General features: G+C 47.2%; 4 protein-coding genes across 4 annotated transcripts; all 4 read left to right on the top strand.

The window, feature by feature from the left end:
- The first annotated feature begins 100 nt into the window (after positions 1 to 100).
- Positions 101 to 553, top strand: LOC131262758 (mitochondrial import inner membrane translocase subunit Tim10B). The gene is made up of 2 exons (XM_058264827.1): positions 101 to 169; positions 227 to 553. Exons 1-2 carry the CDS (start codon positions 149 to 151, stop codon positions 551 to 553), a joined length of 348 nt encoding a protein of 115 aa, XP_058120810.1. The 5' UTR covers positions 101 to 148.
- A 77-nt stretch (positions 554 to 630) lies between these two features.
- Positions 631 to 1577, top strand: LOC131262757 (L-seryl-tRNA(Sec) kinase). The gene has a single exon (XM_058264826.1). It carries the CDS (start codon positions 631 to 633, stop codon positions 1522 to 1524), a length of 894 nt encoding a protein of 297 aa, XP_058120809.1. The 3' UTR covers positions 1525 to 1577.
- A 342-nt stretch (positions 1578 to 1919) lies between these two features.
- On the top strand, positions 1920 to 5387 carry LOC131267677 (protein lethal(2)denticleless). Its single transcript, XM_058270607.1, has 2 exons — positions 1920 to 2098; positions 2203 to 5387. Exons 1-2 carry the CDS (start codon positions 2056 to 2058, stop codon positions 4605 to 4607), a joined length of 2448 nt encoding a protein of 815 aa, XP_058126590.1. The 5' UTR covers positions 1920 to 2055; the 3' UTR covers positions 4608 to 5387.
- Positions 5388 to 6399: 1012 nt separating this feature from the next.
- Positions 6400 to 7236, top strand: LOC131265196 (collagenase-like). Its single transcript, XM_058267458.1, has one exon. The coding sequence runs from the start codon at positions 6400 to 6402 to the stop codon at positions 7234 to 7236; it is 837 nt and encodes a 278-aa protein (XP_058123441.1).
- Positions 7237 to 14587: the final 7351 nt, after the last annotated feature.

Raw genomic sequence — 14587 nt, 5'->3', positions numbered from 1 at the left:
CAAAATTGTAACGAATGATTCAAATTATTTGTGATGGTTTGCGAATCGGTTATCAAGCATTTAAAGGTTATGTCAATATGACATCACGTTTAGTTGCATCATTTCAAAACAAATCATTTTCGCCGACATCAGGACATAAGCGTGGAAAATGGATTACGAACTCAGAAATGTAAGGTATTGCCCCCGTTTACTCAATAATCATACTAATATTAAGTTGTGCTTTTAGATAAAAGACTTCCTGCAACTGTACAACAGAATAACAGACCTGTGTTTCAACTCGTGCGTCGATAATCTGTTCGGACGAGATCTGACACGGGAGGAGATTTCCTGCGCCGATAATTGTGTACTAAAATTCACAAACGTAAACCAGCGATTACTGAAGGTCTACGTTGGGGTGCAGGCGGATATTAATCAGAAAAGAATGTCGGAATTTGAAGCACAACAGGCAAAATTATTAGCTGAACAGCAGCAACAGCAACAACAACAAACAGCGGTCCAGCTGACTCCCGAAACAGCAACAACAAGCAATACTAGCGAATCCCCAGTGGTATAAGGATGGTGTATTAACCTTTAAACCCCCACAGTGTAGTTAGTTTTGTTTTAGCTACTTTAGTTTGTTACTAAGGAAGTATGGCGAGAATTTGTCTGAACGTGCTAGTTGGTATTCCAGCATCTGGGAAAACTACTTATTGCCAACAAATAGAATCGACGCTGAATCGTACATTCAACGTGGTACACGTGTGCTATGATACATACATCGAAATAGACAGCAAGTTTGATATGTTCTGCTCTAATCCAGGATCGTACAAGAGCTCTCGACAAATGCTAGTTCCCAGCGTTGAAGCGATCATTTCTACTATCATGGAAGGAAAAGTGGGGAAAACATTGGACAGCCTGTTAGGTAGTTGGCAACATACTTTTGGAAAACCACTAGAGATATCTTCATCCGCTGTTCCGTCCGAGGACTACCTGTTTCTAATCGATGATAACAACTACTACCGAAGCATGCGGTGGGATTGGGCCAGGCTGGCAAAGAAACTTTCCCTTGGATTTTTAGAAACATATTTCGACACCCTGCTACCAGTAGCGCTGGAGAGGAACGTAGCTCGGGAGCATCCGGTGTCGGAAGACGTCTTAACTCGCATGTGGACACGGTTGGAAAAACCTTGTGGAAAACTATTCCGTTGGGAGCAAAATACAATTATCATCCAGGAACAATTGGACATGGGTATCATATTATCAAGCATTAGCAACCGTTTAGAAAACCCAGAGAAAGCCGCAGACCCGTCACCAACGAATGCATTTCCGATGGAGCAATCAAAAGTGCATAAACTGGATATTCTTTTGCGGAAAGCAATATCGAAGAACACTGCTTTGATCAAAGATTCGATGGCCAAACATCAACTTAGAAGCTACGTAGAACTGTTGCAAGAGAGGAAGAACTCCATATTGCACGAATTTAGGCATGCTGAACAACACGTCCCAGATGAGATGTTTGATAATTTAGTAGAGGAATTATTTTAGTAATATGATTATAATTCACTCTAGTTTCGTTCAATAAACAATTAAAGCATATTTACCCGTTTCACTTCGGTAAAATAAATTTTCAACTTTTTCCGGTAAACTTCTCCGAACCGGTTCGGCCCCTTCTTAATCTCACGTCACTGTGCACTTTGTTGAGCCGGGAATAACCAGTGAATGTAAATTACAGATTTACCTGAAATTTTTACAATCACTAAGAGATGTTATTCTAAATTGGAAAAATTTGTATTTTTGAAAAACACAGCAATTTCATTTACGATATTTTCTTAATCGTCATCAATGATGATCTGCGTCGTTTTTTTTTCTACAATTTTTGACATTTGAACATCTTTTGAAGCGCCATTTGTTGACGTTCGTTTGTTTACCTGACAGTAACGCTTTTCTTTTGCGCGCGATATGTTTCCGATAACAGGAAAGCGAGCGGGAAATCTGATTTGCCGAATCTGTCTGACCAAACGCAGCTCATTGCAAGTGTGAATGGAGTGCAGCATCTTTGCGTCCACTTGACTCAATATGAATACAGTGCTAAATCTTTTCCGCCGCGAAGCCGGAAACGGTAAGTGATCGTGACGATCGTGTGCTCGTCGTCACAGGAAAATTCTTGTATTGGTATCTTGAATGCCGGTTTGATTTGCGCGTTTTCCGCCCTTTACTCGGTAGGTTTCTGCCAACAGTACGATGCCTCATTGATGCGACTACAAGTCCACGAGCGGGACAGTTGGAAGGGTATCACACCGTCAACGTTTAATGCGGACTACAATCCATCGCCACCGATACTGGCGGCAAAGTTTGCCAAATGTGCCGCCCAGGAACACATACTGGCGATCGCAAACGAGGATGGCAAGATCGCCGTGCAGGACACGAATCTGGTTAACGAGGAACCGGGCGGTGAGCGGGCGCTTGAGGGTCACCAGTGTCACTACAACGCCGTGTTCGACATCGAGTGGATGCCGGGTGAGATGAAGCTGGTGTCGGCTTCCGGAGATCATACGGCTCAGCTTTGGTCGCTGACGGAGTCCGAGATGGTCAGCACGCAGTCGTTCCGTGGTCATTCGCGCTCGGTTAAAACGGTCGCGTTTCGCAGGGACGATCCCGCGGTGTTTGCGACGGGTGGAAGGGACGGTGCGATCATTATCTGGGATGTTCGGGCGCAGCTTGGTGCGAATATGCTTCCACGTGCAGACAACTGCATCTACAGTGGACACGCAGGAGGACCCGGAACACCTGCTTCGCATCGGAAGCGAACACGACAGACACCGAAAATTCCGGCGCAAGGCTGTAGCAGCAGCATTACCGGGTTGGTGTTTCAGGATGACAATACGTTGATCTCTTGTGGCGCCGGTGATGGCGTGGTGAAGGTTTGGGACACACGGCGTCATTACACCAGCCACCAACGGGATCCACTCCCGAAGCATAGCTTTTCCTATGCCGGCACCACCGCACTGAAGGGTTTCACAAACTTGACCATAGACGAGCGGCGCCATCGGCTGTACGTGAACTGTATGGACAATTACATCTACTGCTACAACATATCCACGTACGACGGAAATCCATTACAACGCTACGGTGGCTTTAAAAACGGTACATTCTACGTCAAGGCTGCGCTCAGCCCGGACGGCCAATACCTAATCAGTGGATCCAGCGACGAACAGTGCTACATCTGGAATGTGGACAACCCGAAGCCACTGGTGAAGCTTTTGGGCCATGCGGCCGAGGTGACCAGCGTCGCGTGGATGCAGAACGATCGGGATGTACGCATCGTGACCTGTTCGGACGATGCACGACACAAGGTGTGGCGTCTCGGGCCAGCGGATATGGATTTTGACACTCAACAGCAGCTACGGGGTTCTGCCGAGTACTGCGATTCCTATCGAACGGAGAAGGTAGAAAAGGAGCGCTTAAAATCGCTTGCATTCACACCTCGCTCGGTGCGGGGACTCGTGCGACGTAATGAAACAACTCCGGGCACAATGGACGAACCCACTAGGACACCGAAAACCTCAGGGTTGGCCACGGCCGGCCTCCCTAGAGGATCCGCCGGTGGTCCGGAGAGAACTAAAAGAACATTCACCGCAATGTCACAGGACGGGGAGGAGGGCGCCACGGCAGCCAATGCCGATCGTAGCCAATGCCCACCAGTGAAGCGACCCTATCGGGAGGAGTGCCGAGGTCGACGGTTGTTCAGTCCGGCCAACTCCAAATCGGCATTTAGCTTTACGGCACTCGAGATCGCATCGAGCTCGTCGAACTCGCGCAGTCTGAATGTTATTCTGGAGGCGAGCGACGAGCAAGCGTTTGGTCTTTCACCATGCAAATCTCCGCTCGGTACGGCCGATCTCAACACACGCCCGACGGATCGTGACGATCGAACGCTAGGAGGTACCTCGTCCTGTTCCCTTTCGTTACGATGCGCTTCCCCAACGTTGAACATAAACCTACCAAACTTCGTCATCGACGGTGAGGCACCACATCTAGTCAACGTGATTGCCGCGTGCGGTAGCTTGGAGGAATCGTACGGCATCGCCGGTAGCAACGGAACTGGTGCCGGTGGGTCAGCAAAGCGTAAGCTCAAAGAAAACATCGACTGGTTGACAAAGATCCGCAAGCAGAAGCTACAACAGGCGGCCAAAAGTATCGAGCACGGAAATGGGACGACACTGCTGGACCGTAGCGTCCTGGATGGACCGATCATGGAGGAGTCTGTTTCACTGCTACTTTCGCCACGTCTTCAGCAGTTGAAAACGTGTGACGATGGTGGTGGTGGTGGAGCGGATCAGCAGCATCACCAAACTGTTAATAATGCCACCATCAGTGTGACGAATACACCTACGACGCCACGTGGAAGACTAAGCTCAAGATCTAGCATCGACTGCACGACACTGGGAACGTCGCAAAGCGCCAGCGTACTACCTACGGAACCTCGCCGGACACCAAGAAGTCGCCGCAATTCAATGAGTGGCGTTGGGCCGGGTTTGCATCCGACGACACCGGAATCGGCATCCATTAGACGATTTCTAACAGTCACAACGCCTACTAGTCGAGCGAATGCGCAAGCGACAAATTGACGATTTGGATAAGTGGAGTGGCGGAAAGCCTGCATCATCCCAAGAAAGGTACCTAGTTCGTTTCTATTGACCGACCGGCATATAGGGTATTGTTACACACGTTTTGTTCGAAACTGTTCGAAAGCCTCCAGCCTTCGTACGGGATAATTTGACTAACCACAAAATACCTCTTGATAAAAAAGATTTTAACTAAATAAGAATAGGATTAAGGTGTATTGAGGTCAATGATTTAACAAATAGCCTAGTGGCCCCGTTTGACTGGGGTGGAAGTTTTACGTTTGGATGAATTGGAGCACAAAAGTACCATTGAAAAAACATTATTTGCGAAGTATACGAGCTCTCGAAGAAATCTTCCCCAGTTTTGCAGTACCTTTAGTGGGTTGCTTTTAATTAAAAAAAAAAACGTGTTGTTTTTACCATGATCTACTTATATCAAACCATCGAAATACTTTCGAAATTTATTCTGCCTATTAATTGACAGTTTCCTCGTGGCCTTGAGCAGTATATAGACAAATCATACTACAAATATCCTTTACTCGCTAAAAATTGTGTTTCATGTTGTATGAAATTGTAGTTTCTCATATATTCTTAACATTCACGAAATGATTGAGGGTCAGACCACGCGTGAATTTATCGAATCGGTTGCTAATATACGAATTATTCGCTATTGTTTCCTTGCCTGTACGTATGGGCATAGACATACATAATTTTGTGTTGAAGAAAATTCATTCAACACTGTACAGAGAATAAAGGCACCAAACGCTTCCTGAAAGACCTTAATGATTTGTACTCGTAGAATGATTTTATATTTTGTGTAGTAATAGTAATGGTTTTGTAAAACTCTAGTTCTATCCGAAACGTTAACCCATGGTAATCGAGATGATGATTTTAACTGGTTTTGGTCTTCTCTTCTAATAAGGGCCAACATAATTATGGGGATTTCTTTTCCGTCAGGTGTTTTATTGATTAACGCTAATTGCAGATAGCGTACCAATTGGACGCAATTTTGATTTTTTTTCTTGTGATATCTCTTTTACGGTTTAATGATAAAAATGCTTTCCTATGAGAGTCAGGCTTTAAAATGAGCATATTTTTGTACACTTTTTTATTACTTTTTTTTTATCTTATGAAGACATTCTCAATTTTACTCGGCATTTGAAAGGCACAATTTTTCAAATGTTTTTCTCTACGCTTAGTCATACGTCCTGTAGTTTGGTGGAAAGAAACAAAGGTTAGATAGGAAAGAACCTCTCTTTCGACAATATGATAAGCCATGCACTTTTGTCGGTATCATGCAATACTGTCTTACGGAACCATGTCCAATAACATCTGATCTTCACGATGATCCTGTATGAATTGAACAACCAATGATTTTCTAAATGATCACACCTTAGGCCAAATGTTAATATCGAATAACGCTTATGAAAACATGACACGCACAACAAACCGATTAATTCGTGTTGCGTGGAATATTTGTCTTAATTCACTTATAACAAAACTTTCACTCTCGATCCCTGGTAACAGCGGTTGCCGGGAAAAAGCAATCATAACAAAACGGCCACTTAACGCTGCAGTGTTTTGTCTGTGAAGTTAGTACACAATCTTGGAGGGCCGGTTTTCAAGTGGACGCCAAGAGGCAGCAAAAAGTGAATCACATCGCTCAGCCGAAGGTGCAAATAGAAGATTCATTTTCTGGGGCTTGATGATCCGGTTATCTCTACCGATTGCGCTTATAAAAGAGCATCTCCAACTCGCCGGTGGACAGTACTGAGCGGGAAAGTTTATGGTTAACATGGTAGTGAAGATAAAGACAGCACTGTTGGTAATTTTGTTCGGTTGCATTCTGCCGGCAGCCGAAATCTACGGCTACAAGTGTACGCCGACCGGAAACGTGAACGTCACGGCAAACGGTAGACCCACCTACGCTGGCCAGTTCCCGCACCATGCGCTACTGGTGGTACAGTTCGGCGAGGAGGAAACGCGCCATTGCAGCGGCGCTCTGGTTGACGATCGACATGTCGTAACCGTGGCCCAATGCGTCCAGGGTAGCAGCTCAGTGGTGGTCCACCTCGGTGCAGACTGTCTGCTGGAGGGTGACGACAAATTTCGACAGGTTTTTACCGCCCTCGAGTACACCGTTCACGAGGGATTAAACATGGAGACGTTCGTCAACGATGTGGCCGTGGTAAGGTTCACCGACGAGCCGGTTCGCTTGCCGCCGTGGGTTTATGCGGCGCGATTGCCCGAAGCGGACGAGGATCAGTACGTCGGACAGCAGGTGCTCTCGAGTGGGTACGGTTTGATGAACTACGCGACCGAAGGGGCCGCCGATGCGCTGCAGTTCGTGCGGCTGACCGTGCTCGACTTGGAGGCGTGCCAGGAGGAGTTCAGCTTCGTCACCGCGGAGTCGGGAACGTTCTGTGCACAGGAGGCCGATCACGAACCGAACTGTGTCAGTGATGTCGGCAGCCCGTTGGTGCTGAAGGAGGGTCGTCTGCAGGAGTACGTGCTGCTGGGGTTGGCCAGCTTCGGCCAGAAGTTTGCCTGCAACCAAGGCAATCCGGGAGCGCTTCAGGAGATGCGCGTGCATGCCGCATGGGTGAAGGAAGTGCTGTCGAGAGTGAATTAAATCTAAAAAGGATGTTAATCAAACTTGATCAAAATTAAAAAGATCACAATGTAAAACACGGTGCTGTTACAAAGAAATTTATGAACATTTTCGTGAGGGTGTAAAATTTTGTTATGAAAGAGAATTATGCAGCTATGTTTGAACATAATTATTGAACAATAATTCTCAAAAAAGTAGATTCGAAAACGAATTGCAGAGCAACGTATAAAATAGAATTGAATTATATATAAACAAAATAAAAAAGGAAAGTTTGCCCCTCTCAAGAAAAAATCTTACAATTATAAACATGCATTAATCATGAGCAGTTGAACAATGCTGACAAACTGTAAAATGATCTACACATTAAAAAATCGATACAAAACTTGTTGTACCGGTGGTTCTCAAAATCATGTGCACTATTTCAACCTAATTTCCATCCATCGTAGCGGCCGACGCCACCGCGGTTCAAATATCCCTCGGATACGTAGGATGTGTGAAACCCCATTCTAAAATATAAACACCACAACCCGCGATCGATTTAAGCACCCCAAATAAACACCGCCAAATCCCGGATGTTGAAAAGTATCGAATCATTCAATAAAAGCAAATATACGTACGCGTATAAACAAACACCGCACGTGGGCAATTAATCGTGGCGCGCCGTGAAGCACCATGCGTTCCGCATCGTAAAACACCGGGCGCCTCCATGGTGAAATATTTCCAGTGCTGTTGCGTTTTGGGTATGCGTGGCTGTATGTGTGTGTGCGTCTTTTCACGATGGAAAGTGTGAATGAGTGCAAGAGGAAAAACTGTTGCATCAAAGTGAGATGAATGCTGTAAAATAGGGAAGTTTATGAATCGTCCGATGAGACGAGTTTCTCAGTATGGTCCTTGATGTTGGTGAGAAGATTACTTTCACGTTGAAGAGTTGTTTTCCCCTCGATGGGGAAATTGATCTCTCTGCCATAGGGGGGGAACATTTGTGAGTTTCTCTTCGGTTTCGGCTTATTTTACTTGGTTTTATTTTCTTTGGTTGGTGCAAATACAATAGGCGGCATCGGCATCCATCACAATACATTATTATCTCAAGTGTTTCTCATCGCACAGTGGGATTTTAAATTGATTTTAAATGCAAAATGTGAGGATTTCATTTCCTAAACGTATTCCACCCAACACGAACTAAAAACCGGATGAAGGTTATAGAGTTTTGTAGAAATACGTACGCTTGCGCATCCGCATCCTTTTCACATCCGGCACACGACGAAACATTCAACAGATGCGATGTCTCACCACAATATCGATATTGCACTCACTTCGTCGGCACACCGTTTTTGGTAGTTATCCCGCTCAACGCTGACCGTTCGGTCCTGTTCGTGGTCTCGCGTTGACCAGCTGTATACGGGGGGAGACTTCACAGCTTCCTCTTCCACCGTATCAACATATTTGAGTGCCAAAAGACGTCTGCCTGTTGAACGTGCGAGCGCAAAAGAGTGTGAGCAGGTTCTGGAAGTCGCATCGTTGTTCGTACTGGTTGAACATGTGAACGTGCATCCACCACATGCCACAGGTTGGCCACCCGTCACTTTCGCACACCGCCCCGTTGCCCCCTGGCGGCATCCCCAGAGCAAACGGCGTTGGACGTAGGTTCCTTCCGCAGGCAGCTTCGTCTAAAGACGGCTTAAAACCGTCTCACACACGGCTCAGGTGTGACGGCTATTTTTATTGCTTTGCCGTGTGTTTATCTTACTTTATGCCACCGGCCGCTCCGGTACGGTCTGTGCGGAAGCGGGTGGTGTACGAGGGATACTACAAAGTTGCTCTAAGGCTAGCTCCGGACGAATATCGGGCGGTTTGAACCTGTTGATTTTTTAAATATGATTTTAAAATTTTTGAATTTCCTAGCGTGTTTTGTACATTTCTGTCGGAAAGGTTTCATTTTTGTATTATAGCATTATTATAGCATTAAATTTTTTATGCTCGATCTCATTTTGTCATATATTTTTGTTATCGTTGTAGGTTTAATTTGTATTTTTTTATTTACAAATCAGACGGAAAAAAATTATGCCTGCTGCACATCATCATGCAAACCGCCACGATGCTCCATTTACGGCAATGTGTGAGCTGAACAGCTCATCAGCGAGTTTTACTCACGGCAAGGACATTTCCCTCGGTCGGTTTCTCTCGTGGCCGTTCGCGTCAATTTTCCCCCCCAGTGTGAAGGGAGAGGGGCGTCAACGCCGCACGCGGTATGGCCGTCATCGAACGTGGTCGATTCCGATCCGAACCGCGCGCGTTACATCGCGTGAGTGACCGACCGACGAGTGCTGAGTATATCGAGACGGTAAGTGTACCCCCGTGTAGTGGTGCTGGTGGTGTTGGTGTAGTAACACCATCAAAGCAAGCGACGACGACGACGCCGCCGCCGCTGGCAGGCAAAGAACCGATGCCAATTCTGTCCGACCGACCGTCCGTGCCGGAGAGTTTGTTTGCGAATTCGCAGCCAGCCGTCCGTCAGTCAGTATTCTCGCGTCGCTTCGTTCGCACCGGTCACCGTCGTCGTCGTCATCGTCGACGTCGTCGTGTGGTATTACGTCCCCGTTTAACGTCCCGCGCGAGTGTATATTGGTCGCGAACGTTCATGTTCACGCGATTACCGGTTTCGCGTTCCGTTCCCGTTTGCGGTTGCGGTGCGTAGACCGTAGAACCACACCGTTTCTGGACCTCCGGTCGATCCGGATTCTTCCCGGGGGTAGCGTGCACGAACGCGTGACGTGTGCGTGACGAGAGATCTAAGGGTGCTTTTGGGCCGCACCGCCACGGTGTTGCACGGCTCACTCTGTACTCCCTACCCTTGCCCCTTGGAGGAGCGGGGGGAGTCCGGGGCCTTATCACGTCAAGCAGTGTGAGTGTTAGCATCGAGTGGCCCTGCGCTGGCCTGGAACAGTGTGAGAGGGGGGGGTAGGGGTTTAATGGTGGGGGGCTTTCTTTGCCCGGTTTTTCGCACCTCGGGGAAGGCACTGCGGTTCCAGTGCTGATTACCGTTCGTTCCGGTGCGCCGTAGGCCGTGACGCCTGCCGCCACATGATGGCGATGATGCTGTGCGAGCGTCTGTGCGTGTGTGTGCGTGTGTGTGTCTGTGCGCGCTTTTTTGTATGTGAGGATGAAGTGAAGCGAAGCTTAAAAACCGCACATACCCCAACCCCCGCAGGGCCCGGTCCGGTGAACGTCTCGCTTTCGAGTAACATTTAGGTTTCGTTCTAGGGTTTTGTTTTGTTTGTCTATTGATATCTTCTTTTCCTTCACGCACATCTTTTTAACGCCAAAACAGCAAACGATCGCTTCCCTCAACTACACCTCGGAGGTCGATCAGCGCTAACGATCGTCTATAAGCATCCACAAATGACCGTTCCGCCTCCGATCATCCCCGACTCATTACACCACGGGCCCAAGTAATGACCCTGAAAAGAAAAGCCCGCGCTCAATTAAAAATGTTTCCCAACCCACCCCGGTGTCTCCTTGGACCAGACCTTTCGGTGGCGGCACAAGGTCGTAGATAGTACTTCAAATGGTACTACCCTTTGGCTTTTGTTTTCCTCCGCCCCGTGCGCCCGGCATGTCTCCTTCCCCCCGCGAGGCGCCACATGTTCTGTTCCCACACACAACGTCGTGGAGGCCCCCAGATGGCACAGGTGTGCGTATGTTTGTGTGCACGAATTACTTCGGTAAACCGTACCGGCAGGTTCCGTTTGGGGTCGGTTTTCCTTCAATCCGTCGTCTCCGGCAGGCTTCGAATAACATCATCCACCTGAAACGCGAAAACCTCCACCTTTCGTACGGTTGGTGTGCGTGTACGTATATATATATATACATACATACCCGCTCTAGCATTTGCCTTCCAGCAGATAAAGCATGTTTAAAGACAGTAATTTCGTGTTTTGCGTATTACTCGGCTGTCGGCTGAATACGGTTGGGAATTCGGCAACTGGCGAACATTAGTCACGAACATTATTTATGTTTCCAAAGATCCGTTTTAAAATACACGCCCGGTCCGTTGTTGTTTCCACCAGCTTCTGCGTTGGGTACCGAAACACGGTGGCGGTGGTGCTACGTTCGTACGTCGAATTACGTCGAACGTTGATGAGAGCAGAATGGTGGCGGATATTTTTACTAGCAAACACACCGCACACAACACGAACGAGGAAACTGATGCTGCCGTTGCTTCTCCGTCTACAGAGAATGTGCATTTTTCCTTCTGTAACACTGCCTTTGCCCGTCGATGAACACGCCGGGAGTGGACTTTGATTCCGCACACTTTAAAGTGCTGGAGAAAGAGCCTGCAGTAATCGAAAGGAGAAGCTCAAATCGTTGACGTTTTAAGTGGACCGGTTGAATGCAGGGAACACCAACACTTCCACCGGTTGCATTGTTCTCCTATAGATAGATCGAACGATCGATCGAGCTTCGGCCGCGCTGGGCTCATTCACTGTTCTTTATTCGCGATGCGGTGGCGTCCGGTTGTACAGCGTGTTGGGTTTTCGGAAAGATCACTATCGCACCTTTCCCTTCCTTTGCACTTTCCTGCCTGCTTGTTGTTGTTCGATTCGATTGGCGGCCGGGACGTACGTGTTATCTCATCTGCATAGAGGAGCGTAACGTACTCCCACCAGATGAAACGACCACGCGGGTCCCGAAGCGGTCCACGGATGCGGGGAGCAGGTAGCAGAGGTTGGCCTTTTCTATACTTCGCATGTCTGTGTGTTCGTCGGTTGGACGTGATGCTGCACCCACGGATGCTGATGATAATGATGATGGTCTGTGCGATCTTCTCGGATTCCGCGCAGCCAGATTCATCGTTATCTCCGGTACGCTCACTATACTGCGAAACGACGAGCAAACGACGAGCACTAGAGGTGGCCATGTGATCATATATGTATATATCGGACATTATTATTCCACGGCCTGCTCTGTGGCACACGATCACACGGTTTCCTCACGGTCCGCAGTGAAAAGCATTCCTTCTTCGCTGATGAGCTCTTCAATCTCACATGCAACACATTAAATGAACCAGACAATCTTCTGGTTTCTGGCGGGTTGTTGGGTTAAAGAAAAAAAAAAACAACACACCAACGACGGACGTGAATGGCACACGCTGGTCGCTCTATCAGTGACGCACGTTCGTGAACCTGTAAATTGCGTGGATAAGTGGTAGCCGCCCCAAAAGACGGGGCGCGAAACACGCCGGGTTGATATAATGTCGAGTCGCAAACGAAAAGAGAAAAAAACACACACACAGGGGGGGAAAAATCCCGACCAAAAGATTGTTCGCCCTCTTATCGGTCGAAGGCGATGTATCGAGGAACCGTCGTGCGCAGGCCGTTCTCCACCGGCTGATGGAGCAAAATTGTCTCGACTGTCGCGAGTTTGGCAAACACCGAACGGCAGCAGCACCGGCTGCTTACTGTGTCACACATTATCGCACCTAATCAATCCCAGTTAGAGCGTCGTCGTCGTCGCCCTGGTCGTTGTCGGGGATTGGTCGAAAAAGATAGCAAAAAAGAAGCTAGAAGTCTTAGCTGCGTGACCACGTCTGGTTCCGTCTGGCATGGTATCGATACACGAACCGATTTTTTCCCCAACCCCCAATGTGTACGATAAAAACTATCCCAACACTTCTGGGACACTTGACAAAAGAAAAGTGTGGAAAGTTTGGAACCTCCGGAAAGATTGTGGCTAAGCTCACCGTATGTTGCCACTCCAAAGTTACGATCGTCGATTAAAGAGCTCAAAATACAACTTTACTCACTATGAAGCTTTATTTACTCCGCTCAGCCACTTGATTGCTTCGTGATTGACGAGATAATAGAAATGATGATCATAGTTAGGCCTGTGTATCCCGACTAACTAAATCTGATCGATCTACACCTATGGAAGTGCTAATGTACATGTAGTCACATGTACTGGACAAGTTGAAGAAGCGATCCAAGCTTTATTTCGTTAAATTATTACCCTCGATGAATTGGAATCATTTTCTTCCAATTCTATTCCGAAACTAAACACGCCTATGGAAACGGCTACAAAAATGCTTTACGTGTTTTGTAAATTTGCATAGACCATGGTCTAGCCTCGATACCTTTAGAATGTTTAATGGAATATGGATAATTTATTAGGTAGTTTCATGACGATTGCGCTACCGATATTCTTTTTTAAACTCTAGCTAGAGTTTTCTTTCCATTATCCATCAAAATATTTTTTCGAACGGTGCGATTATTACTCGACGATATTACATTTTCATCTTGAAGATGTCTCATGAATATTCTGGGAAAACTTTTGGTTTGTTTGCTTATCTTTTGTCATATGCTGTTGTCGTTGTATTCTGCATAAAAGTGTAGGTTAAAAGGGGTGTAGTAGGCTATCTTTAAGAATCTTTTCTAGGTTAGGAATAAAGCAAAAATAAAAAATGAAACGAACAAATGATACATACATTGTGGAAATGAAAGGAAAACGAATCGTTTGCGATTTTCAGTAGGTGTAATTGTAAAAATCTCTGTATGACTAAGAGTAAAGAATAGTTTCAGAAATTGTTAAGTGAGGCTTGTTGAACTTTCCCCGAACAGTGTCATAGTGGGTTTGTAGTGCAGTTCTCCTTGTTTTAAATGAAGATACATCTCCTTTTGACTTATATTGTGTTTGTTGCTTTTGGTGATAAAGAATCATATGAGTTTTATGATAGCAGTGCGATGCTAAAGAAGTTTGTGCACGTGAAAGGCTCGAAGTTTGTGAAGTGAACAAGAAAATACAACTAGAACAGCACCGCCACTAGGAACCATCGGTTAGGCGCGGCCCCCGTTCGTCTCCATTTCTGTGCAGCTTTACCTATTACGTTCTGACCTAGATCCCCGCCTCCCTCGTCTTCGTCCTCATCCCCTCCCCCCGCACCTCTCGGTGGCCCATCTACTCCGTCAACGGTGCCCTGTGTTCCACAACAATGCGGCCCGAAAGGTAGCGTCGGAGCATAATTGTGACGACGCCTTTTTGCGCGCGAATCATTTCGACCATTCTCGAGCGTACATTCCACGCCTTGTACGGGTTCGGTTCATCTTGGGCCGGGGCGTGCGTGCCAAGCGGCGGGCAAACGTGCGAAAGGTGTCAAAACACCTTCGGTGTCGCGCCGGAACGCAGTCAAGGTAAGTGGTATCGAACTTTACAAAATCGAGCCAACGGCGAGCAAACACTGACATGTCTGGGAGGGTGGGACAATTGCAGGTCGGCGTCGCAAACTAGAAGAAGCTGTAACTGCGATTCCATGCGTGACAGTGTGACACTGGGGAACCGCTTTTCACACCAAACTGAATGGAATGGTAGCCATTTTACC

The sequence above is a fragment of the Anopheles coustani genome, chromosome 2, assembly GCF_943734705.1.
Source record: "Anopheles coustani chromosome 2, idAnoCousDA_361_x.2, whole genome shotgun sequence".
Classification (NCBI taxonomy): Eukaryota; Metazoa; Arthropoda; class Insecta; order Diptera; family Culicidae; genus Anopheles; species Anopheles coustani.
The sequence above is the reverse complement of the archived record's forward strand: the minus strand, read 5'-3'. Positions and strand labels throughout refer to the sequence as shown.